Here is a 27215-nt window from a genome sequence, read left to right as displayed (position 1 = left end):
GCTCATAAGATTGTTGTTAAGCATTACACTTAATGCAATAAAAAAGGGACATTGTGTAGCAAGAGAATGTGAAACAATATTACAGGTTATGTATGTGTTAGGAAAATGTAGTGTCCATGCTGATGTGGCGGCAACGCTTTACCTGTTGGTCACTAGAATAGCTGGTGGTGAGGTTGCCTGTAAGTTACCTTGTTCAATCTTTGATTGGTACATGTTGGTTTAAGTCTTATATTTTGAAGCACTTATCAGAGGAACCCTCTTGGAACAGTCTGATTATTTGGGTTGACAATGTTGCGGGTGTGGATAAGCCACAGTCCTTGCAGTAGATTGCATCTGAAGTAGGATGTTCCTGGCATTGCTAGCCACATCTGTATCATGTAAGTTGCATATGTGTCCAAATATGGTACCATTCTGAAGGAAGCCTGCCTTGTTCGCAGCTCAGTTTAATTTCGCTCTGGGACATGTAAACTCCCCTTGTAATCCCAGGTTTGGGCTTTTTTAAAATAAAAAATAAAGTAATGTGTTTTTCCTTTTAAAGGATTCATCAGTTTATCTGAGCTGTTCGCCGTCCAAATGTAGAGTGTAATTTATAAATGTGACATGTCTTTTGCATCGTGTCATACAAGCCCCTAATTCAGAATGTGTTTTGCTCCCAATAGGTGCAAGAGCTCCAGAGCCCTCCCCGAGCAAGCCAAGTGGTGAAAGACTGTGTGAAGGCCTGCCTCAACTCTACCTACGAATACATCTTCAACAACTGCCACGAGCTGTACAGCCGCGAGTACCAAACAGATCCTGTGAGTAAGGGGGCAACAGCACTGTTCTAGCGATTTTCAATGCACACATCGGTGAGCAATGACTCTGAAACACCATTCCTTTTCCGTAGTTATATATTTAATTTGGGGTACTGTGTTTGTTCTTCTCGCTCTCTCTGACCAAAATGCACTGTTAAATGATCAAATACATAAGAATCCATGTTTCAACTCTCTCCCTATTCCAAGCTTTGAGGACTGAACACACCTTCTATTTCATAGCATGCTCACTGTTTCCAAAGATACATGAGGAATGGGTTGTCTTCAACTTGATTTCTACTCTTTCCTAGCACACTTAGGTTCACGTTCAGGGCAGGTTTAGCTTTTTAGACTTTCAGCATCAGTAGAGGGGGGTTTATCATATTTAATGTTTTATGTACACCCCCATAATATCTGCTCTTCGGTGCTGCTTATATTCTTTTCTTTGGTGGTACAGTAGGAGATCTTGAAACTACCTTCAGCTCTGTAGGCCTAATCCAGTCTTTGAGAAGATTGCTTTCCTAGATCTTAGGTTTTCTCGTGTGCCCTATAAATTCCGTAAATAGTCCTCTTGTACACCCATGCATGTATTTTCTTTTTTTTTATTCCTGTGCTCAAATGTGTAGTTTATTATTCACATGACCTCCGACACCAACATTCTACATGCTACAACCAACTGACTTATCATAGCCCCAGCAATGCAACCCATCGCCTTAGGAACAAAAGGATCCCATGTGGACACAAACGCAGAGACCGCCTAGAAACACAATGCACACATCAACGCAACAGCAACAATATCTTGCATCCCCTCGCCCCAAAACTAGCCCACCCCTTCATAGTGGCTCGAAACCATGAAGCAGAGCGTGGCCTAAAACCCAGTAACAAAACCTGAATCGGTGTTATTTTAATTTGATTGCCTACCTAAACTCGCCCTGGCGCAAAAGCCTTTTCGGCATCAGTAGTCTGAATATTCTTCACCCATGAGGGTTCAGCATTATGTTAATTACCACCAGCGGCCGGTCAGTACCAACCACCCTCCAATTAATGCTTGCCGATGTTGCTAAGACGGCACAACCCTACTTTGCTTGCTGACTTTTCCCAAGAATAACATACATGTCAAAGGGAGGTTCAAAGACTTGGTGGGTGCAATCTAGCCAGTTCTTGGACCATTCAAGTGCCATTTACTATTGGAAAACGAATGTTCTCCACTTGATATTTGTAACTATTGCTACTTGGTCCATAGTTCAACTGAAATGTGTGCGATTCAGTTGCAGGAGGGCCTTTAGACCGATAGTTTCTAAAAACAAAACTCAAGTCTATTTGTGCTCCTTCCTCAGTGCCAGCCCTCGGTGGAAGCTACATTTCAGCCAAGAAGCAAGCTTCCAGTACTCCATCCACTGTTGATCCATGCATATTTCAACTTGAATAAATCACTATCCACAGCAGGCTTTATCAGATAATAAAATCAGTAAATATCACATAGCAAAAAGAAACTCTATCATAATGCATACAAACATTAAACAAAATCATTTACAAACAAAAATATTCTAAACGTGATTTGGGTGTTTTCTTTTAACCCCCAGCAACAATTGGAAACATCTCGCCCTATGCTGTAACAACAATGACCAAATTGATTTTACGTTAAAAGAAATCCAATAACATTCCAAGCTATATTTATATGTTTTGCCATCATCAATAATTAGGAGTTTTTCCTCCTCTGTGCACTGGATGAGAAATTTGTTTTGGCAAGAGACTGAGTCAATGGTACATGATTAACAGAGATGAATAGAATTAAATGCCAGTCCGAGCATTAGAGCATGTGAATATTGGTTTTAACCGTAGGTCCCTCCGTTTCATGTATCCAGAGTCCAAAAACAGAAAATGTACATGGCCCTTAGTAACCAGAATAGACAACTTCATAGTTTTACACAATATGTTGAAAGGGGTCAATAGTATTTAAATAGCTTTCAGGGCCCCAAATAGTCTTTTACAACAAGATAATCTCTCAAAAACTCATTGGTTATACTGCGGGTCAAGATTTCTTTAATATAGCAATGTTGTGAAGGCTCTTTGACCGCCTCCTTTGGTTTACCAGTAATCCAATCAATCAATACCTTTCCCCAATAATAAGGTACCCACAATTAAATAATGATTTGTGGCACTAACTCTAAGACAACTACAACACGCTAAAAACTTCCCCTCTATATTTTTCAAGGTGCTGAGAACGCCAAAGCATTATTCTATAGAGCAGGGGTCTACATTTTGCTTCATATTTGAAGCCATTAAGGCCAAGCCCTTCAAAATCTAATTTTCCTGCATCATCATATCTGGTTAATTCTCATAGGGCAATACCTGTGTGTCATAAATGGCAGCTGATAAGGCCTGGGCCATATAGACTTTCATAGTAGGGTTATTACTCAACCTATAGGACTATAAAAAAAAAAATCAGGATGGCCTTACCTTGCTGTGCGATAGAGCACTTTTATCAATTTGAGAACACCCTTTCTCCGAATAGGTATATGACTATACTTGCGCAGTGTCTCACCACACGCTTTCTTTCACTTGACACATCATTCGGAAAGTGAATGCATGTGTACCCTTCTTTGAATGATTGGTTTGTTGTTTGAGAACAATTCCAACCAAAAAGCTTGTGATTATCTTCCTGTGTGGTGATAGTGTCTTACAAACAAACCTCAATTCATACAGTTTTCAATATCATCAAGAAACCGGCTCACATAACTGACATTCTATGCAAAAAGGGGATGTTTACCCGTCACATGATGGGGCATTTCAAAGAGTATTTGACCAACGAATGGACTCTGGATCAGTTGAGGCCTTTCCCAGGATCTTGGCTGAACTGGTGGACTTCAAAGTGGAATCTTTTAGCAGCATTTCTATTGCAGTGGCAGTTGTGTTGGATACCTTTTTGCTTAACATTGTGCGCTCAGGTTGAATGCAAGTGTTCTGGGGGCAGAGTTTCGATGTCGTCCAGTGGGATGCAGCTGCCCATTAACCTGGCACATTCATACTACTTACACTTGGTTACAGTGTTACTTAAACTGACCCAGATCTGCAGCACACCCCCCATATAATGAATTAGTCATCAGGTGGCTAATCAAGATATCCAGTGATTCTACCCTGAAGCAGGGCAAGTGGTACTTTTCAACATACCATGTGTTGCAGGTAATGTCAGAAGAGAATGTCTGATTGGCCATCCAGTAGACCTACTTACAGCACCAATGAGTGCTGCTTTCATCAGAAATCATGGATTCATATGTTTGTGTAGGAGCAATCTTGCACTAAGCTGAATGCAAAAGCAGAAAAAGTAAAACAAGTTCGCTTACAAGATTCTGCTAGTGGCACAATCTCTTAATGGTGGGTGACTCCCTAACCATAGTCCTATACTCATCACATTGGATAGCCTGGACATTCGGGCTACTCGATCTAGAAACAGTCCTCGTTCCTCCCGCATCCTTCATAGATCTAGTCTTAAACCATGTTCCACCATTCTCTTTAACTGTACTGATTCATGATTGACTTTTCAACTAAGCAAATTGTACTCATGTGTCCTCCAGAGTGGGAACTGTCGCGTTATATTGAGACCACCCTTAACCTGGGGAGTTCCTTTCCACCCCCAATCTAGTGGCCCTGCAATACTTGCTTAAGTTATTTAGCGCTGGCCTTACTGAAGACTCATATAGAGATGCACAAATCTCTCTCCGCCCCCCACTCCCACTGTGCCCATAATGAGCCAGGAACCAAGGCCAGGGTGTAGGAAATATATTTGTATTTATTTGGAAGATAGGTAATAGAGATCACACAAAAATGACACGCGCCATCATCTTTGTGGCTCAGTTGAACCTTTTGTTTCACAAATAAATCACGCAAGTTGGTTGGGAAAAACACAAATCACAATACTTTACTTTATACAGATTTCACTTGAAGAAATAATCAAACTGGTCAATGAAAACACGCAATTTACATCTATAGTGCTGTGCAATGTAGGTTTTCCTGCGCATTTAAAAGGCTAGTAGTTTGGTTTATAGATTGGTACAAATGCATATGTCAATTATGATTTCGCCCACACTTTCGGTTTAAAATAAACACAGGGTGATTAAGCAGTTTGTTTTTTTGACCCCCCACTCTCCACTTAAAGGCCTGTGTTGTGGATGCTGGATAGACAAATTGGGATAATTTGAGAATTTTGAATTTCAGTCCTCCCCCTCCACTTAAAGGCCTGTGTTGTGGAAGCAGGACCAATATGATTACCCAATTAAACTGTCTATTGTTTTCAGTGCACACTGGGAATGAGCTTTAATTTCAAATTTAAACAAAATTCACCCTGTGGTGTTCTGCCATGGGTAATTCATTAAATTACTATATTTAGTGAAATAGGCTAAGGATCTACATCATTTTGTCCCCTCTAACCTGCTCACTATGAAGGGAGAGGATTTAAGGCAAGCAGACTCATCCCACCTTTTGGTTTAAAATGGCGTAATTCTACTCATATTTAAAACCTCTGTTTAAAGTTCAGGATAGCCAGCTGCCTTTTAAGACCCTCTGGGAGAACAGGGTAGGGGTCTGGTCACTACACTCTCAAGCATGGTCCCCAGCTCTTCACCATAGGACCCAGTCCATTTTTAGGCCTTTCACATCAATAAACCACCCCACCCAGATGCAATTTCTGCAAAATCTTCTTTTGGTGTTACCTGGCGGCTGTCAGATTGTACATTGTAGCAGCTGTGTCTTTTCCTCATAGTGCATCCACTTTATGTACCAGCGACACCATCATCAAGATTTCAATACTGGGCGATGCCCTGCAAGAATTCTCACAACCAGGATTGGACAGATACCTTTCTCTCTACCCCTAAATCCAACCTCTCTCTAAGGATTGGTTTAGAAGTCTGGAGGATACATATGGCAATTTCCACTTGAAATCACCTTTTGTTCCCATGTCAACGTTTGGCAAAAGAATAGTTGTGTGAAAAACAAAATAATGTAAATAATGTACTAGTAACTGCCATAACATATATATATATATATATATATATATATATATATATATATATATATATATTCTGCTTCAGCTAATCATGGGGAGAAAACAGACTCACACCCGTGTGCCTGACATGTTCCACTACTATGGTCAGGCCGTGTCAAGTAATTAATGATAATCACTTACACCTGACTTCCATTAAACTTCCCCACACAGATAAAAGGCGCAGCACGAGAGCACACTCTGAGCGAGGCAAAACACATAAAGGAACAGCAGTTTTGAGACGGCAGTCGACCGAGGGACAAACGAGGGCAAACCAAGAAGGGTGCACAATGAGGTAGATTCCCTTGACCATTCTGGTGGAAAGCCGTTACTTTCTAGACACCTTTGGATTTTAGAGCATAAGGCCAAGAAACCAGATGGAAGAATCCATGCTTCCTAAGATTTTATATCTTTTCAGTATGTTGCCTCTCTTTCACAGTCTTTGTTGGGAGAAATTAAGAAGGTATTTAGAGACTTTTTGTGGGGGAAAGGAGATCGCCGGAAAACTCCAATGTTAATTCTTTTGCACTCAGTTGAGGAAGGGGACTCTCTGGTCTCCAGGCCATTTCCCACTCTGGGCCTGCCTGTGACCAGATTATTATGTTTTATTAGTCTTTGTTGTTTGAAGTGTAGGCTGCAGATGGTAAATACATGGCATGCACCGGCCACACAGAGAACCACCTCCCACATTCCAGTCCTGCACTGGCTAGAACATTTGGCCTTCACAGAACTGGCCTCATAGACGGCAGTTCCAGGGAAAGTTGACTTTTCGACACCCTACACGCAGGCCCACATTTAGTTGCAGTTGTAAATCGTGGGGCTGCAAGCCATGCTTTCAGTGGAGGAGTCTTTTGTAAATATTGCCCAGAAACCCACTGTTTGCCCTTGGCTGAAAGGAACTCAGATATTGCATTTTCTAACATCAGCCTTGATTCTTTGACGTGCAGTGTTTTTTACTGATCAGGGTTCACTTTGCTTTTGCGCTGAAAAGGCAGGGTCGTTTCTTTCAGTCATTAATAAAATACACTTTTAATTATTTGCTGTTCGTTTTTCTACTGAAAAGTGGGTCTGCATTATCACAGTGCACCGTCTTTTGATGGGTGGCAGTTTCAGTGAAAATGCTGCAATGTAATGTACTCTTCCAATCTGCACTTGGATTCCATTTTTGTTTTAGCATTCTCTGGATATCCACTGCAGAATGACAGCCACAAGGTCTGCCTTGGGCCTGCAGGAACTTTTCATGGAAACAAAGTGGGCTTTTCTTTTCAAATGTTTGCTGGTATTTTGCAAGTGAAGCATAATATACATAACGTATGGTCAACACACACTGTCTTTTCCCTGACATGTTGGCAGGGGAATATTTTTCTCATGTTTTACTTCAAACTGAAAACACACATGCAAAGCTGTTTTGTTGTCAATGTTTGAAATTTCTTATGCCTCTTGTGAATTAAAATGCTGCTTTTCCTTTTGTAATTACAGGTAGGCCTTTTTTACATAGCCCTTCCTTGTGTTACTTGCAAAAACCTTACAGCCTGCCTTAATATGCCTGTTTACAGTGTTAAGGATTTGTTGTAAATGCTGGCAGTTCTTTTTTTCAGTGGGCCCTTCCCAGTTCCGTTGGTGTGGGGCCTTTGATTACACCCCACAGAGCCCTCATGTGCGTGGTAATTTGATGTCTGGTGTGGCAAGTCAGAAGAAGTACAGTCTCAGGTTTTCCATCTCACTCAGATAGTTTATTAAAGAAAAGGTAAAAACTCCCACCTTTCCGTGAGCTAGGGTGTTCCCTACATAACAAAAACTAGCAAGGGTGCTTGTCAGTCGTCTGTGAGAGTTAAAATCAAAAATAGAGTCCACTGTCCAAACTAAGCTATCCTGACCCTACCGCTATTGCAACAACTCAAGCACAGGAGAATGACTCCTTTTTCCTGTGTGATGGCTTTTCTGATCAGTTCAATTCAATAGTATATACTTAAGTAGCTTTTGGTAATGGCCATATCCAATCATACAGTTCAGATATTGGGTTCTTAAAGGTCTCAACTGTCTTTCTTTCCAAGGGATATCTTTTACTTTGTCTTTGTTTAAACTTGAGCTTCTTTCTTTATTCAGTGTCTACTCCTTTCATTGATTGGGACGAATTTGAGTTTTCCAGTAATGATTTCACGCTCTTATCATGTATTCTTGGCACTTTATCTTGACTGGAATGACTATGAGCATTCCACTCTCACGCTCTCAAAATATTCTTGTCTATTTATCCCAAATGGGAAGAATAGGAGCGTTCCAGTAATGATTCTCACTTCTTTACATACTCTTGGCACTTCGTCTTTACTGGGAGGAGTATGAGTGTTCCATTAATGATTACCACTCTCTTCGTATACTCTTGAAACTTTTGACCTGATTCACAGAGCGTTTTCTAATGGAATTGCACCTTTATAAAAACACTTCTGCGAATCAAGCCCTTTGTCTTTACTGGGATGAGCATGAGGATTCCTGTTATTATTTTCAGTCCACGTCCCAGTTCTCCCATTTTCTCTGTTACCTGGCTAACTCAGGGATAAAGTCACTGGGCTTTCCGACAGGCTTGGTATCTCTTCTTGGCTTGTTATGGTGGCTTCTGATTTTTCATTTGTCGGTCTGCTCACTCTGTGATAACTTAGGAAAAGTGGTATCAGCATTGTTGATGGACCTCCTGGTCCACCATGTTGCGGTCACACCACCACTTGCCGGTCTCTCCGGTTCAGGGCGCCTTGCGTCCATTTCAGTCTATCGCATTCCCTCTCCCCTCCAGCACCACGCGCACTCTGGCTTCTCCCTCGGTTCGAATGCCCCATGTCTAGGTTTCTCTCAGCGCTTTCTCTCCAGCTGATTTGAGTCTCCATTCCTCTCTCATATGGTCTCAACCTCCATGAGTTATGATGCTGCCGTGGGGCTTCCCTGGCCTAGTGTCAAAGTGCTCCTTATTTGTTTGAGCTTGATTCTGTGTTCCTCCAGTCATCATCTTCGTCTCAGAACCATATAAGTGTTTCTTTATAGGTACCACTAGAGTGTTTGATTGGCAATAACAGATTGTAGTTTGTTTTTTGCATGTTCTTTTACTAGATGTTTTAGAAGATGGGCTGGTGACCTGTTGTTTAGGGAGTTCCTCATAAAAACAGGAGTACTTTTCCCCAGAGGGGATGTAGCTCCCGGTGAGATCCCATTTGCCTCTACCCCTAGGCAGGGTATCGTGTAGTGGGCTCACCCCCCTAGCCTCACAGGGAAAGGCTCACCCCTGGGGAGAAGTGACAGAATCACTCGATTTGTCACACTGGTTAGACAAGCTCATGAGTGCCCCTCTGGAGGTGCTAGGAAATTAAGACTTTAATATTGCCTTGAAGTTAGTTGATATTACATCTACAAAGAGAGCTAGATCGATTTTTGCTCTACCCATCAATGAACGACTGAAGATCATGTTTTCCAAAGAGAAAAGAGTTGTTTAGAACCAGAGAGTCCAGATTATTCTGTACAGGTACGCAATGGAAAGTGTGTCTCACCCGCTAGTCCCCGGTGATCTGTCATCCAGGTAGCCAGGACACAGCCATCGCTATTGGATCCAGTTCCTGGGGGTGGACCAATGCAGGAGGATCACCTGGATGGGGGGTCTTCCGGGAGTGGAAGTGGGACAACGAAGGGTGAGAGGCTGTATCCCCTTCCTTATGACACCTTTTCCCCATCCTGCCAGGTAGGATACTTAAAAACTCTACCCCCTCCCTTTTTCCAACACAAACACTTTTTCACAGCGTGAACAACAGACTAATACCCGAGTCGTTTACCTGACATGTCCCAACACAAGGGTCAGGCAGAGTCAGGCAATTACCGACAACTACACATACCCGACTACCCTTTCCCTTCCCCATAGGGATAAAAGGCGGAGCCGAAGAGCACACTCCGAGCAAGGCCAAATGCATGAGGAAGCAGCCATTCCAGGATGGAGGAGAAAGGACTGCGAGACCTGAAAGGACGTCAAGGAGGGAGGGTGTTGCCCTTGCCCTTTTCGGACCCCGACCCGCTAAGCCTCAGATGAAAGCAACATTAGACCGGGAATTGCAGCTGGCAAAAGGTGCAATGGATGTCAGGAGTACAAGGCACCCTCCCGCACTGATAGCCAGGGCGGGGAGATGTGGTTGTCATTGTGATACCGTCCTTGACTCCAGCAGCAAAGCAACGACCAACGAGTTCAACACAGCCGGTGAGTCAGAAGAACCTGATAGTCACACGAACAGTGCTGGGCTAAAGGTTTCTGTGACTACATTAAGAAGATGAATAGACAAGAGGTCTGTTTGTAAACAAACTTGGTACCAGAGTCAGAGTAGTCCAGCGCCACGTGGGCTCTCAGTCGAAGGTCTCTAGCTGGTACCCCTCTCCTGAGCAAAGAGACTGTGTTGAACATTGTGAGTGAAGAAACTTCAAGTACCAAGAGGCCATAGGGAAGGCCGATATAAGGTGGTCATACTAGGGTCACGCCAAATCCCTTGTATAATCGAAAGCCCTCGACACATTGCAGAACTTTTGATATTTTTAAACAGGCCGGCTGCGCCCAGCTGAGGGGAACACTGTGCAAACTGTGAAGATATAAAGCCTAACAGAGTGACCCAGCGAGGGGAAATCGCTCTTCGGAAGTCTCTGTCTAAATGGGCAAGTGGTCTGGTCGGTCTGAGCCGGCTGAGGGAGGATGATGACCGAGAGAACGATCGGAGCCCGGCTGAGGGGGATCCAAGGGTGAAGGGTAATCACCCGACGTAAAGGTTAACGGAAGGAATTTGTGTTTGTTGTTTTGGCATATCAGGCCCTCCGAAGCAAGTGAGTTTGTATGGAAAGAGACCTGGGCACAGACGGCCTGGATACTGAGAAAAGGAACTGCAAGCTGGTGCCGGAGAGGCCAGTGTGCTGTGCTCAAGACTCCCACCTTGTCCCATGCTTAAAACATGGGGGAGGGAGACCCCGGCCATAACATCCTGACTTATCATATTGTGAACATTTCTTTCTTACGTACATTATCCCACACTATTTTGTAACATAGAGGTAAGGATTGGCAATAGGTTTCTTGGTATGGGCCCTTTTGTTTTACTATACTCGACATGGACAGTATTATTATTATTTGATGGTCCATGCTTGCTCCCATCTTAGATTTAGGTTTAGATTAGGCATTTATCTCACCCATTTTACAGTTTAATAAACACCCTTGAACTATGATCACTTGTGTCTGTCTTACTTTGATGCCATGCCTTCCTTACAAAAGGGAATGCATTTTAACTGGTGGATGATCGCCCCCTCAAATACTATTATTGACTTGCAAAACATCCCAACTTAGGTCCGTGCTTATTTTTCCAGGGATGAGGGGGACATTATTGGGCAATATCCTTCTCATTGAAAATCTGCAAAATAATTTTAGGAGATCAGTTGGTATCTTTTCAAGCACTATGATCTGCATCAGGGCTGATAGTGCCAATGCAGCACTATCCTCTAATATGTATTAACAGGGGCCACACTTTCCTCCAGTATGTATTATGATCAACTGGAATTCTCCTCCTCTTGTTTCCTATTACTTGAGCTTTGTCTGATTTACAGTCATGAATGTGCCCATATACCATTAGCATGGATATGGGAGTCAATGGCAAACATTCTTTTACTTGACTTTAATGAATTCATTCAAGCGCTACCAAAAAAAAAGAAAACAGAGGCATACGGCGCCTGGAACTAGAGTTCCAAGAAAGATGGTTATAGACAATACAATCAGACCTACAAGTAAATGTCTGAGCTGATATAGGAGCCTAATTAGATAAGTGTGTTTTTTGTTTTTTTAATAAAAACTTTCAAGTGACACACAACTTCTGAGATCCATACGGATGGCATTCCAGCACAGAGGTGCAGCCACACAGAATGCGCTTCTTTTCACCAAGGTCAAGTTAGATCTACGAACGTCTAATAAGTTGAGGTCATTCGATCTGAGGGTCCTGGTTTCTCTCTTCTTATTCAGACTATCTGCCACATAGGCTGCATATTGTCCTGCTAAGCATTTATAAGTGATAGTAAACGAAACTCGATCCTAGCATCTATCAGTAGCCAGTGCAGAGTTCTCCGAACATCAGAGACATGATCAAATTTGTTTAGTCCCAAAATGACTCTGACCGTGCTATTCTGTACCACTTGCAATCTAGCCATCCCAATCCCCACCAGTAAGCTGCCGCAGTAGTCAATTTTCGAGCATATAATAGCTCGGGCCTCTGTCTCGCAGCTTTTTTGGGACGGATGGGGATGAATATGACGCAGGAGTCTGATGTGATAGGCCGGAGAGGAGACAATACTACTCACCTGGGCCTTTATGGACAGTATTTGGTCAAAAAGGACTCCCAGTGTCTTTATTTCATCCCTAGTCATAATTTCGCAGTCAGCAATTTGAAAGCTTAGATATTATGCACTGCGATTTTTCAGTCTAGGGATAGAACCTATAACCATAAGTTCGGTTTTATCATGGTTGAGTGCTAACCCCCTCATGCACATCCAATCCTGGATCGGGTTATAGGTCTTGTTCACCACTATACTCCCGTCAGCGAGACAAGGCACTGGGTATCGTCTGCGTAATTTGAGAAGTATATCTTGTTCTCCAGCAATTGGGATAGTGGCATTGTGACAATATTATATAAAATTGGCGACAGGCAGGCCCCCTGTTGTACTCCATAGCTCAGAGGGACTGACTTGGCTTCCGCTGTGTTACTGCAGACTCTCATAGTTCTATTACCCAAAAAGGATTGCATCCATGCTAGTGCCTGGTCACTAAAGTTTGCAACTTCTTGTAATCTTTTTAAAAGTAATGAATGATCCACTAAATGAAAAGCCGCAAACAAATCTAGGTCCATCAACAACATAGTCTCTCCTTCATTTATCTTTTTCATAATATTCGACTTAGGATCTCTGTGGGCTGATTATGTACTAAAACCTGGCCGAAAACCTGCTTGATAATTGTTTAAAATGGTGCGATTCTTCAGATGTTGTAGCACTTTTTCATAGGCCACCCTGTCCAATATTTTAAGAAGGAAGGGGGAGTTTGTTATTGGTCTATGATTAGATTAAATTGTGGGATTAAGACCCTGTTTTCTTAAATGAGTAGGAACACTGCCTTCCTTCAAGGAGGCATTAATGATTCTCGTGATTGAACTACGTAATTCGGAACATGCTTTACTTGCCGTGGCTGGAAAGATATCTCCTTTACATGGAGAAGGTTTGAGTTTATTCAGAATAGATCTGAGCTCAACTCCTGAGATACTTCTAACATTAAAGAGTGAGATCTCCAGCCTTTCTACACCTCTTCTCAACACATATGGATCCACACTACTCATTCTCCATTCCATTATACACATTTTTAATGGTGGGAGGGCCAGATAAGATTATTTACTACTAATGATAAAAGATTACAATCGTTATTCTCTCTGACTCATTACAAATTTCCAGCTAGAATGTGTGAAATAGCTACTTTGTAGAGCAAGGAGGACATCATAGGACTGTGTACAGAGTATCTTAAAAGTCAACTGCATTTTTGTGAGGGAGGCTCAGATTGGTGTGCATAAAGCATTTAGAATTGTTATTCCAGAGCTGAGTTCTTACTTTGCTTTTGTTCTCAGAGTAAAAAACAAGATCTGCCACTGGAGGAACAGGGCCCCAGCATCAAGAACCTGGACTTCTGGCCAAAGCTCATCACCCTGATCGTCTCCATAATCGAAGAGGATAAAAACGCGTATACGCCTGTACTCAACCAGTAAGCGGCCCGCCTGCCTGTCGGACCAGTCTTGTAATCTTTGTCTGCTTTGCTGTATCCGTTTAACTTTCTCCTATCTTTTGTCTTTTGTGTGTTCCTAGAGGATCCTATTGGTGTCTGTCTGTCTTTCTGCCTAATTTGTCTGTGTCTTTATAAATAACCTTTTGCTTTGGATGGAAGTTTCAGTGGGTTCAGTTTTGGCAGAGATCGAACCCTTTCGCCTTGATAAGTACAAATCCCCAGCTCAGGGAGGAGCCTGAACCCCGGGTGAGAGCTCTCTCTTCTTGTGCTGTTTTCTTGTATGCTCCTTGTCGCATGCGCTCTGTGTTGCAGCAGCTACAATCCACGCCCGTTGTATGACATGTGCTTGATTCTGTATGCCGGGGGCCGCCGTTAGTGAGGCAAAACCCCAGCCTGGTAAGGCATGAGCCATAGGATACCATAGTTGGGAATGGTCACCATGAGGATGGGAGAAGCTAACCCTGAGGAGGTGATGCATGACCGATCGAGAAGCCTGGGCCTGCCCCACTGCCCCTCAAAAGCCTCCAAGCTTGTGGTGACCTTGGAGGCAATGCATGCAAGCCACTCGATCAGCATGGTGCCTGACCTCTGAGGTCATTCAATGAGTGCTTCTCTGACACCCAAAGCCACTCCCACTAAACACTAAGTGTATGAACTTGACGTATGTGGGCAAATTAATCTAATGGCAAGGGCACAAGTCACACACAGATGAGAGTTCATCTACCCACATTAGCAATATTTGTAAAGCTTGTAATTATTCATGAATCTTGCAATGTGGGGGCCAGGATGAATGGCAAAATAAGAAATGTGTGATTATCATTCAAATGTGAACGCACCCAAGCAATGTTCATAACTATTGTTAAGCTTTCACAGTATTTAGAAAAACCCAAACCATGTGTTTTACATCCACAATTATGCCAGTGGCCTTTGCCTGTGCTTGGTCTCATCCTAAGGATGAAGAGAGCAAGCAGTACTGTTACAACTGCTGCTCAATGTACAGAGCGACATCTAGGTTAAAGCATAAGCTTGTATAAGGAAGTAACTCTTCCCATGCTGTTTGACTTTGGCATATAAGCTTGTTTCTTAAGAATATAAGCCCTATCCAGTATATACCACAAGGCTTGGAGCCATAAGCAATGTGCAGCATGTCTAACACATGCAGCTCTGTTGCAGGGCTAAGTTTTTTGCATCCTCAAACACCCACCTGGGGAATAGTGGGTGTCTGCACCACTATGCAGAATGTGGGGTAGGTTTTTGTGTACTGTTTGAGGGCCTGTAGCTCTAGGTCCTCACCATTATTGGTTTGAGCGGGAGGGGCCTAGCCACAGAAGACTCTCTTTTTCTGGCTCAAGGTTGAGTCCAGATCAGACTTTGACCAAGGCTATAAATCCCTTGCAGGTTTCCTCAGGAGCTGAGTGTGGGGAAGATCAGCGCTGAAGTGATGTGGGGCCTTTTTGCACAGGACATGAAATATGCTATGGAAGGTAAGTGGTCGATGCGGTTTCATACCAATGAGCCGTCTTCAAAGAATTTCTACTGCCAGTTAAATTTACAATAACATAGGTCCTTCATGCTGTCATGATGCGCTTCAGTCCAGATTTGAATTTTAAGTGAATACTTAGATTTTGGATTTATCTGTCCACTTCTGTACACAATTTGTATTTGGACTGGCATGTGTTGCACTGCCTCACCGTAACTCCATTCCTGCCTCTCAATTTGTTTCCCATTACAGAAAGCAAACTGATAGTTGCCGTGCGTGAGTTCTTTCCACTGAAAAATGGTGCATGTCTTTTTAGTTTTTTATGATGGTAACGTATAGCATTGTATAACTATGCGGAGCAAGGTGAAGACTGGAGAGGAGGGATGGATGGAAACAATATGGGGGCAAAGAGATGATGTAGGTTATGCTGTGAGGCAGGTTGGGGTTTCAGGCTTGCCTGAACTTCTAACAGTCGGGTTCAAGAGACAGACGCAGCAGTATCGGGTGCCACGCGAAGTGCCTGGGTGAAGAAGATTTAGCACGGGCTCTACTTCCTAGTGGTAAGCTGTGTTTATGCATGCTAGCCTCTCATTCTATGGGATACAGCTACAGCAGAGAAGATCTGGGCAGTAAAGCAGGGGATTCTCTCCAGATATGCGTGAGAGTGGTTCCCACTCCATGATTTTTGCAAAAGGTATCCAGGTCTGGTGATAGGCCCATTGTTGCCGGAACACTTTAGTCTACTCTGTCCTCAGGCAGTTTGTGTTCTGGTGTTTGGTTGGGAGCATGGGAGGCGGGGTCCGGGAATGGGTTTGGGATTCTCTTTGCTTTCTTTTAGCACAGTGTCTGGTCCAGATCTGTGCTTTGCCATTGGTTGGAGTTTGATAGGTTGTAACAGTGATTCTTCTGATGGGCAAGCTGACACTGGGGACTTTCCATCACCTGATGTATGTGCCTGTTCGAACGCTGTACGACCTCACTTTTGTGTGTGTTATCTCTGTGATTGACAAATAAAGATGTTGCAAAAATGTTTTTTAAAATAATTTAGTAACCATAATATAAGCACAGCCTGTTACTCTGGCCCCAGGCATTCGTACATTTGCAAAATCAGCCACTTATTGGTTTCACAGGAACAAGTAGTTGGAGTCAAACACCCATCAACAAGCACATACTAAAATGGACCAGAATGACCCAGTCAGGATCACGTAACAAAGCCAATTGTCGCTATCGGTTGTCAGCATTTTCAACCTGGTCCCAAGTTAGGCGGAATGTCAAATACTTCATCTAGTTTTGTGCCCTCTCTATAATTCAAAAGATCAATTTAACAGTAAAGCTGCTTGTTTGGCATTGCAGCACAATATCTCCACTGTGTAACTATGTATACATTTGACTTGTCTTTGTCCTGTAATTACTTCATTGTGTAACTGGTGAAACTAAGCTTTGCATATCCTATAACTGCTGCGCCCTGATACCCTTGGTTCTGGTGCGCATTAGATATGAATAAACAATCAATCATTTTTGGTTATGATTGCCAAATGGCTGTCAAGAACTGGTTTCCAATTCAGTCAACACCTGAATCAGTCTTAAATGGAAGAATGGCCCAAGGTTTTGTCTTCCTCGCAGTACTAATAAATTGCCAAGCACTTTTTAAATATATTTGTACTTGAAATTCTAAATCTTGATTTTCACCCTTCTGCACAAGAACCATTGGTAGCGGGTCCTAGCTCATAGGCTTCAGAGACCATGCTCTAAACGTAAGACCTCAAGTGGCATACTTAGAAACACTTGGAAACATCTCCAAAATGCCCCTTCTGTGATAGTCACGCCCTATGCCTGCTGGTAAAATAGCTCAGCAGGTTGAACTCTTGCTACTGCGATCTGCGCGTGATCTGCAGGTTGCAGGTTCGAATCCCAACAAGGCCAACTCAGCCTTTGGTTGCTAAAGAGTACCACCTTCGGTTGGGTGATAGTTGTATGTAAATATGTTCTATGCACAGCGCTTTGGCAAACGTTCTATATAAATAACACTTCATTTGAAGTGGGAGCATTTTACTCCCTGTTTTTTAAAGTTGGGAGTAAAATTATTTTTTAGGGGGTAAAAAACAAAGTCCCAGTCCCAATGGGAATATTTTATAAGCGAGTAAAACATGTTTAATTGTAATTCAGAAAGGTTTTAGCACAAAATATTTCTTTGCGTCTAGTTATTCATGCACATTAACAGATAAATGTTTATCCGTCAGATCAGGCAGTAATAATAGTACTTTTTCTCTTGCATTATGCGAACTACTGGTCCAAACATGGCCATGGACCTAGCTGTGTGGATGAAAGCAGGGGCGCAAGCTCCCGTGTGTCAGTTCCCAGTTTTTTGTTGGGAGTATTTTTACATTCTTTATATTTTTGGGCAGTATTGGCCTATTTTTAGGGAGTAAAAGTGACCGATACACTCCTTTTCTGTAGGGCTGACTATCATATCTCGGAGCCATAGAAAGGCTCTGAAGTCATCTATGTGTTCTGCAATTGAGATGTCAATGAAGAATAACTTGGTATCAGTTATATTTTTAGAGCACAATTAAGTAGGCAAGTGCTTTGTCATATTGCAACATTACAACATGATTTCAAGAGTTTTTGGGAACACATTTTAAGTTAAGGATAAACCTTATTACCCAATCCAGTATTTCTCTTCCTGCTGCCTTGCAAGGTAAACCCCTCCACTCCGAGCAGCAGGTAAACCCAGGCCTTTTGGCCTGTCCCGCCACCAAAAGCCCCCTCCCCTTTACTTAATTTTAACCCAACCCCCTGCCCTTACGTTTAATTTATGCTGACCCCCTGTCCTTAATTTTTATTCATCTTGGCCCCCGCCCTTAATTCTAATGAATTATGACCCCTCTTCCTTCTATTTCATCAATAATGACCTTCCTAACCTTAATTTTAATCAATTATCCCTTTATCCTTTTACCTTATTGAATTTAACTCTTAAAAAAAGAGAAAAAAGAAAAAAATACCCCACACTGCATCCTCATCCCGAGGCTCCTTCCCCCTCCCCCAAATGCTAGATTGGTGCTGCTGGAGGATCACGCGATCCTACCAGCAACACCAAAGAAAACAAAAGTACCACACGAGGCATTTTGCTTCCTGCCAGCTCGCCAAGTCGAGACCCATGCACCCCGAGTTACAGGTAAGTAAGTCTAGGCATTTTGGCCTGTATCTCCACTAAAAGCTTCCTCCCCTTCAACGTAACTTAACCCCAACCCCTGCCCTCAATTTTTATTAATTTATCCTAACGCCCCTGCCCTTATTTCAGTTAAATTTAGCTCGACCTCCCACCCTTAGTTTTAATTAATCCTGACTCCTCTACACTTTATTTCTGACCCTTCTTCCATTAATTGTATTAATTCCAACCCCTCTTCCCTCAATTTATTCCAGCCCCTTTACCCTTAGTTTAAATAATTCCGATCCATCTGCCTTTAATTTAATTAATTCTGACCACGCTGCTCTTTAATTCCGACCCATCTTCCCTTTAACTAATACTGACCCCCATACCCTTAATTTTAATTGTTTAATCCCTTATCTCATAACTTTATTGCATTTAACCCTTAAAAGAAGAGAAAATAGAAACAAAATACACCACCCTGCTTCAAGTCGCTATCACAAGATCTTCCCCCAATCCCCGATTGTTGCTCTAGGGGGTACTCGACACTACAAGCAACACCAAGGGAAAATAAATGAACCAAACGAGGCAAGAGGAAGCCGTTTTGCTTCCTACCAGCTCGCCAGGTAGGCCCCTGAACTCTGGGCAGCAGGTAATTAATTCCAACCCCTCTTCCCTTTAATTAAAACTGCCCCCTACCCTTATTTTTAATCTATTAACCCTTATCACCATCTCTTTATATAAATACTTACATTTATTGAATGTAAAATAAAAATAAAAGACCCTGCTTCCTGTCCCCATCTCAAGACACATCCCCTGATTGGTCTTGCTGGAGGGGACACATGACCCAAGTAGCACTTTTACTCAACCCTGCCAGGGTGGCGTTGCCCAGGCAGCCGGCAAAGGGCACCGGATAAGGTTGATTCCTGTCGGCCTGTCGGCCTCCCTGCAGCTCCCATTATCCAGAGGACTGCAGAAAAGAGGGTAAGGGAGTGTAAGGGACATCACGATATAATTCAAAGCAATTTGGTTACTGCATCTTTGGAATTTAGCCACACTAGATTTGTACTGATTTAGTTCATTCTGTTTTTGAATTTTGCCAAACTAGAACGGTGGCAATTTGGTTCTCACTGCCTTTGAATTTAGCCATGCCAAAAACGGCACTGGTTCTATCTCAGCTGCTTTGGCCCCACTAGAGCTGTGCTTTTGAATTTTGCCCACATTTATTGTATGCTAATTTGGCTTGTACTGCCTTTGAACATGGCTAAGTTGGAGCTACATTGACTTGGCTCTTGTTGCCCCTGGATTTAGCAACATTAGAATGCCACTAGCTGACTTCCTGCGATATTGAACTCAGCCACTTTAAAACCTTGTATTAGTTTAGGCTCGGCTGCCTCTGAACCTGAACATTTATGGGGCAGTGCTGATCGGATTTCTGCTACTTGAATGTGGCCTTGTTGGGGTCGTACTGACTTCATTACAGTGTTTATGAATTCTGGCCTCTTAGAAGCTGTACTGGTTTACCCTCCACTGCCTTCGAACCTGCCTCTTGATTGCTGCTGATGTTAACCTAAGTATACACAAAAAATGTGGTTGTTCCCACACAGACCTATTTAAACTGAATGAATTACCAGTGTATGGGCATCCAGGTCATGCAGCTATGTCAATAAACACATTATTTAAAGTATTCAGGCAATCCAAGGCAAATTAGTACTTAATACAGTTGAATCTAAAATTGAATGATTTATTTTATGCAAAGAACAATCAAAGACATATAAGACAGAAGGTAAAACAAGAAATGTTAACATAATTAAATGCATGTACGAAAACAATATCAAAGACATCAGTTAATTATAAGAACAACTGTATGTTGGTTGCCTAGTTCCATTTCAATCAGCCTACAATTTAAGTAGGTCACAAAGGGAAAATGGCAAACTTAGTTATATGACGATAAACCTATATCTGAAGTAAGTTCTAGGGAACATGAATCAATGTGGCAACAACATACAAGGACATGAAAAACAAGTTAAGTAAACAGTGACTTGGGTCTACACCAAAGGCTGAAGGGAGGTGAAGTCGTAGAACAGGTACATATCACAATGGCATTTTGGCGGAATTGGGTACTTGGAACTGCCTTTTTCAGGTCCAAAATCCAATATTGGACCCAGTGGAACATGGACAAAAGAGACTCTCAGTCCAATATACAACAAATTGGGTTTCAGAAGTGAAACATATAAGCCAAGGTATTGCAAGATACAGAAGAGGAAGAGGAATTCAAGATATCAGCACTGAGCAAGGTGACAAACATGGTGCCACCTACTCCACACGTGACCCATGCATCAAAGTGTGTGAAATTCAACTGGAAGTGAGAATCGCCCAGCGAGCATGACACCAACAGCTAGAAGTAAGTATTTATATAGGGTATGGCGCACGGGTCAATGTGCAGCTGAGTGTCATGGACCGAAACGGTGAACCGATAGGGAAAGGGGGAGAAACGCTTATCACTCCAAAAATGTATAAGTCTATTCCTGTCTCGCAGGTGGGCCTGGTAGCAGCAAACCGCTGTGAACGCGGTGGCGTGTTGAATAAAGCAACCACCTGTAATTTATCATGTTCATGGGCTGTGAGGCCAAAAGTAAAAATAACAAGATTCAAATTAGAATTGAAACAGACGACACGCAGTGAGTGCAGTGGGTCACCAATGAATGATATCGAAATATATAGACCTTCAAAGAGGTAGGAGACTTAAGAAGGGCAGCCCGGTGCCTACCTCGTGGGAGTACCAAAGGTGAAGTCAGCTCACCCGTTGACAGTCAAACCAAACCAAACCAAAGCGAGAAGAGTGGACCTGAACTGTACACGCTGAAATTATTTATGCATCCTTGGGATGTTGACTTCTTACGGGGTCCGATACGTGAGGACTGGAAAAGAGAAGTAAAAGGATGCATCTAACCGGGGGCATATCGGGGCTGAGAGCATCGGGTCCCACCGCGTGTACCAAGGGTGTAAACATGCCACAAGGAATAATTACAAAGGGCATACACACGAAACGGTACAAGGTCGCACTAACCTCTGATACAAATGAATTGAGCACCGCTGCAGCTTGGGGGAGGAGGATACTGCGGCGCATGAATGATGCGGCCATAAATGTAGGTAGACCTAGAGGAAGGACTGACCGGGAGCAGCAGAGTGCGCAAATGGAAGAAAGAAGAGGACTATCATGGTTGCTGCCTCACAATGAGGAGCACAGGGAATGTGATCACTGAATGATTCCAGGTGCCAACAACTGGTCTAGAGTCACGGCCGAATCGATGTCAGGGAGATCATAAGGGGAGGCTACCAAAAAGAGGTAACTGGCTATAGAAAAGACAATTTAGAACAATGGTCAAGACAGCCAAAAGTAGTAATAATGCAAGATGTTACCATATGGGCATTGAATCATTAAGGCCATGTTATATACTGTTCAGCCTGAATATCCATCTAGCTTCTTTTGTGGCTAATAAGTTATGTGGATTTCAGGCATTTGTCACAGTATCAAGAAACCCACAAGGTGATGTCATCGGCTGAATGGCTGAGTTCCATGAAGTGACATACCATGGGGGCAGTGGCGTTTCTGCATTTGATTCGAGAACAATGTTCTGTGATTCTAGTGTGTACAGGTCGTGTCGTTCTACCGACATATGAGGATGAACAGGCATTCAATGCAGTATTTTGCCCACAGCGATTTACAGTTTGTATGCTGGCAGAGTTCCCATTGTTTACCGGCTATCTCGATGATTTGACCTTTTTGCAAAATTTACAAATAAAGCATAGCCCACATGGAAAGTGTCCTGTAAGTGGTCTGAGGTCCCAACTTGTGGTGGTTGATTCGTTGACTTGTGGTGGTTGACTGGTTTTGCATGTACTAGTTGGGCCCTCAGGTTTTTCTGACGTTAGAGTGCTAACATCAGTAGAGGTTCTTTTGGTAAGTTAAGTTGCAACAGGGGCCAAAACTTGTGAATCAACTTTATAGCTGAGAATGTACCTGGGCTAAAAGTAAGCACACAGACCAGTTTGTCTTGTTTAGTATTATGTTTGGTTTGGAACAGAGTCTCATGTGGGGTAAATCTGGCTCTTTTAAGGGAGTGGGATACCAAGTTTTTAGGGTAGCCCCGCGCATGAAGCCTGGCAGCTAGCTGTTCAGAATGGAGGTCATAGTCTGTCAAAAGGGTACAGTTCCTACGAAGTCTGAGAAACTGGCTGTATGGTAGACTCTTTCTGACAGCGTGGATGAAAACTTGAAAAGTGCAACAAAGTTTTCTGGTCAGTAGATTTTTTGTAGAGATGGCATATGAGTTTATTATGATCATCTTTAATTGTGAGGTCCAGAAAGTGTATTTCTTGGTGGCTGGCTGTCATAGTGAACTTGATACTGGCATGCTGTTGATTAAGCCAATTGAGAAACTGGTTCAAGAGCGCCAGGCAACCATTCCAGATCAAAATAATATAATCAATGTATCAATGCCACAAGTTAATGTGTGGCCTAAATGGATTGGTGTTGGTCAAAATCTTTCTATCCCCGAGGGCCGCCATGAAAATAATCGCTAGACTATTGACCAATGCTGCTCCCATGGCCGTGCCGCGGCTTTGTTGATAGAATTGTTCTTGATATTTGAAAATGTTTCTGTGGAGGGCCAGTGCCAAAAGTTAAAGAATACATTCTACGGGTGCTTTGAAGGATTGGGCAGCCTGTACCAAAGATTTCTGGACGTATTGGATGGCTTCATCATGCAGAATACTGGTATATAATGCCCTGATGTCCATAGTGACCAGTATGCTAGTGGTGGGGTCAAAGGCCTTATTTTCGAAAAGAGTAATAACAGAGGTACTGTCCCTCAGGTTAAGTGTGTGTACGTTGGCTAATAGGTTGGAGAAATGGATCCATGAACTGGTAAATGGGTTCCAAAATTGAACCACATCTTGCAACAATTGGTTGCCCAGGTCGATTCAGGGCATTCTTATGGATTTTGGAGATGGCATAAAAGGCTAGGGTAGAGCCTTAACTGGTGTTGAGGAATATAGATTCCTTGTTTGTCGGCCAGTTACGTTGTAATGCGTAGTCAGTAATCTTCTGAATTTTGATTTTAAGGTTCGGCAGTCGGGTCTTTGCAGAGTTTAAGATAACTACCGGGCTCATTCAGTAGTTCCATCACCATGGGTGATATTTTTCTGGGCTCATAACTACTATTCCCCCTCCTTTATCCGCAAGTTTGATAATAACCTGTTTGTTATTTGCTAAAGACCAAACTGCTAACCGTTCAGCATTAGACAGGTTATTTCGCATGCAATGACGTGCATGTTGAAGTTGTTGAAGTTCCTTAAGAATGCATTTTTCAAACCTTGTTGACAATGAATTGTAACAGTTTGAAATTCTTCTGCTTTGATTTTTTTGCACCTAAAAACTGCCACATTATGAATTTGGATAATTTGAACCAGCTGACTTCTACCATACTTCTTACAAATTTTTCTAAACCTGAACCCTGACTTCTGATTCTTTGGCGTTTTGAACTTTAACTCTCTGCAACTTCCACACATTGAACTTTCTGCCCAAAAGCCTTGCTGAATGGAACTCTGGCCCTCTGAGCCTTGACATTGTTGATTTCTGCCGCTTTCAAACAATCTGAACTTCACCAACTCAAATCCTGTCACCTGATCTCACTACCTTTTGTACCTAGCCTTTGTGCGCTTTGAGGCTTAATCTTCACCTCTCTGAATTTTCCTGCTTATCGCAAACTCTGTGCTTCAACCTTCAAAACCTACTTTTGCTAATCCCCCCCCCCACATCCATTCCCATGGACCTTACCGATCCTAAGAACTTCACTACTGAATTTTGTCAACTTGAACCCTCCCAGCTCTGAACCTAGACCACCGGAATTACACCTTGGACTGCATCCCTTTGACCTCTGTCCGTGGAAACACAACAGCAACTGCTTCTGAAGCATATCCCTATGAACCTCAGAAAACCAAAAACAACTCTCCACAGATGGGTTTCTCCCCTGTGACCAACAAAAAGCGTATGAGGCCCTATGAACACACTTTGACTTTTGCCACTGTGTTAACCCAAAACACATGGAAGATGCCGTTTTGTATATGCCCAAAAACACAGCATACCTGACGTAATTATAACCAACAGGAACAATCCACATCCAGGAAAAAAAAACATCCAGGAAGTCTACCACTGGACCAGCTTGATGAACAACCACAACATCAATAGATCACTGACCCACAACCACAAAGATGCCCGGATACAAGAAGGACAAACAAACAAGGTTGGAAAATAGGGGAAAAAAGACAAAAGAAACCAACCCACCCACCAAACAACAAGACCAACTTACCAGAATTAACAACACCTTTAAATCACCACCATCACCCACTAAACAAACTAAAGATCCGACCTAAGACTAGAACAAAGGAATCATACATCTACCTCTCCACCTACAAGCCAGCCACACCAGCTAACAACTAACAGCCAAACACTAAGGGCCCAGGAAACACTTAATGAGACCCCAGTATACTATCAAAACCCAGCAATAGAGAAAGCTGTATTGGAAAGACACCAAGAAGAACAAAAGCTAGACTGGAATACCTCGCCACTCACACCCCTTACAAAACCAGCGATTGAAAAAAGACCACCAGGACAACAAAATGTCTAATTAAAACGAATCGGAACAGAGCAACGCATTGCGCAACCTGATGGAACTCTGCAATGAAGTGACAGATGAGACAATCGCACGGCTGACAAAAAACAGACCAATCCAGCAGAGAGTAAAAGTACTGATGAATACTGCTCCCACTGAAACACCAGAAATAACTCCTAACAAAGAATAAACTAAACCGCAAACACTACACTGCAGCCTACACAATGTACGATCTATTGCAAAGCACAAAACAGAAATCTACGCCCTCCGAAGCAAAGGAGGTACGGACGCTCTACTGTTCACAGAAACATGTCTCTCAGACAACTACAAAGTAATCGCCCATGTAGACATACTCGACTATTACAATCCAACAGAGAAACCGGAAGAGGATGAGGAATCACTCTAGTGCACACATTTCACATCAGCTCTTAGTCAACCTCAACAACCAATTCAACATACTCTTTTAATTTACAGACCATTCACCTAATTTTGCCATAAACTCACTGACGCCATAGCTAGCCTTTCTACAAATCATGATAATATAACTGTGGGAGATTACAACATTTGGAGGAGAAAATGAAACCACAACAAACTTCCTCAGTGCCTTACTGGAAACTCTTTATCTCAAACAAATAGTGAACTGACCCACTCATAGAGCTATACACACACTAGATGCAATTCTCTGTAGGGATTGCCATCCCTCTGTTATCAGTCGTATGAAGCACCCATCATATGATCGCTTCCACCATCAAAATCCTCAGCCACGTGATGCCTACAAACACAACTGCCAGCGACAAACAAAAGAAAGTGGAAACGACTTGAACCTTAACACAAATATTAGAAACTACCAAAACTAGACACCTCCCACCTAAACAAAATGACTCCAGACACAGTTGAAGAGAAACTTCACACCTGGATCACAGACACAGTTAGCCCAACTAACACCCTTAAAACTCTTCAAACCACACCGAAATAAATCACAGCAAGATGGTTTACAGAGAAACAAAGGAAATGGAAAAAAGAAATTGAAACTCAAAAAGCGATGGAGAAAACGCTACAATGAAATAGACAAAATTAACTACTAGCAACAAATCCAGCTATACAAATCGATAGTTCTGAAAGCCAAAAAAGCATACTGTACTGCAAGAATCCAATCTGCAAAAAACCCACAAAAAGAAATATTTAGAATCTAAAACCACAGCATTGTACCCGCGCAAGTCCTCTGCGACAGCATCACGGCCCACCTAAGAGCAAAAATATAAGCAGTACAACAGGCCATGGACAGATCCTGCAGGACCACAATCACCCTTCCAGAGACCAGTACCCCAGCAGCCAATACAACAGTCGATCGATTTGAACCTATAAGCAAGGAAATCTTTGACGACAAATAAAAATATACCGACCCATGCCCACCGGAAATATCTACAAAAAGCTTCTTCCCACAAAACATGAGACTGCAAAATTAACGTGGACAGCAAAACCCAATCGACCCTTGTACTACTAGACATATCAGCTGCCTTCGGTATGAACAGGCACACAATCCTATTCAGGAAACTGGAGGAATCCGGCATACAAAGCTCTGCATTACAATGGCTGAAACCATTCCAACTAAACAGAAAGAACCCACATTCCACTATACACATCAAACCCAAAAAATATTACATGCAGTATACCTCAAGGATCAAGCCTCTCCCCACTCTTCAACATCTAGATGATCCCCTTGATTAAACTCATTCAAGCTCATGGATTGGCAGTCGACTACTATGCAGACGACTCCCAACTCAACTAACGACAACGGCCGGGACATTGCTCTCAGTAAATGCCTGGCCGTCATGAACACCTGGATGGCAAACAACCTCAAACAAAGCCCAACCAAAACAAAAATCCTAATTGCCCCACAAGGAAACAGTCTAATGAAAAAACACAGCATTCCTGTCAAACTTATATCTCTGGGGAGGTGACAGGTGATGAGGATATGATGGGATATGGCTGCAAGAAGCAAAAAGAAACGTTGTATTTTGCTGTGAAAGTCCGCGAACAGTTCGGATGTTCGCAAGCAGTCCTGTGAAAGTTCGCAAACACCTTAGCATTACAGGGTTGGTGAAATGCAGTTCTTGGATGGCTTAGAACTTTGGCGCCACTTAATGGAATTGCATGTATATTCCTGGGCTGATTCTGAGTAAGTATGCAAAGTTTGGTGGGATTCTGTCATGAGGGGGCAAAATTAGAGGGGGGGGTCCCAAAATAATGTAAAGGCTTATAAATGAGGTACCA

General features: G+C 42.7%; 1 protein-coding gene across 5 annotated transcripts in view; it reads left to right on the top strand.

Annotated features, from left to right (window-relative positions):
• The window catches only part of LOC138511252 (protein unc-13 homolog B-like), a 2171549-nt gene that overhangs the window by 1724432 nt on the left and 419902 nt on the right, over positions 1-27215 (top strand). For all 5 annotated transcript variants that reach the window (XM_069626798.1, XM_069626797.1, XM_069626799.1 and 2 more), the window contains 3 exons: positions 660-794; positions 13482-13615; positions 15035-15120. In XM_069626798.1, coding sequence (XP_069482899.1) covers positions 660-794; positions 13482-13615; positions 15035-15120 — 355 coding nt within the window. The remainder of the gene's footprint in view (positions 1-659; positions 795-13481; positions 13616-15034; positions 15121-27215) is intronic.

This window comes from Ambystoma mexicanum, chromosome 6p (assembly GCF_040938575.1).
Source record: "Ambystoma mexicanum isolate Mex_15411 chromosome 6p, UKY_AmexF1_1, whole genome shotgun sequence".
NCBI classification, from domain to species: Eukaryota; Metazoa; Chordata; class Amphibia; order Caudata; family Ambystomatidae; genus Ambystoma; species Ambystoma mexicanum.
Note: the sequence above shows the minus strand (reverse complement) of the source record. Positions and strands in the feature narration are given on the sequence as shown.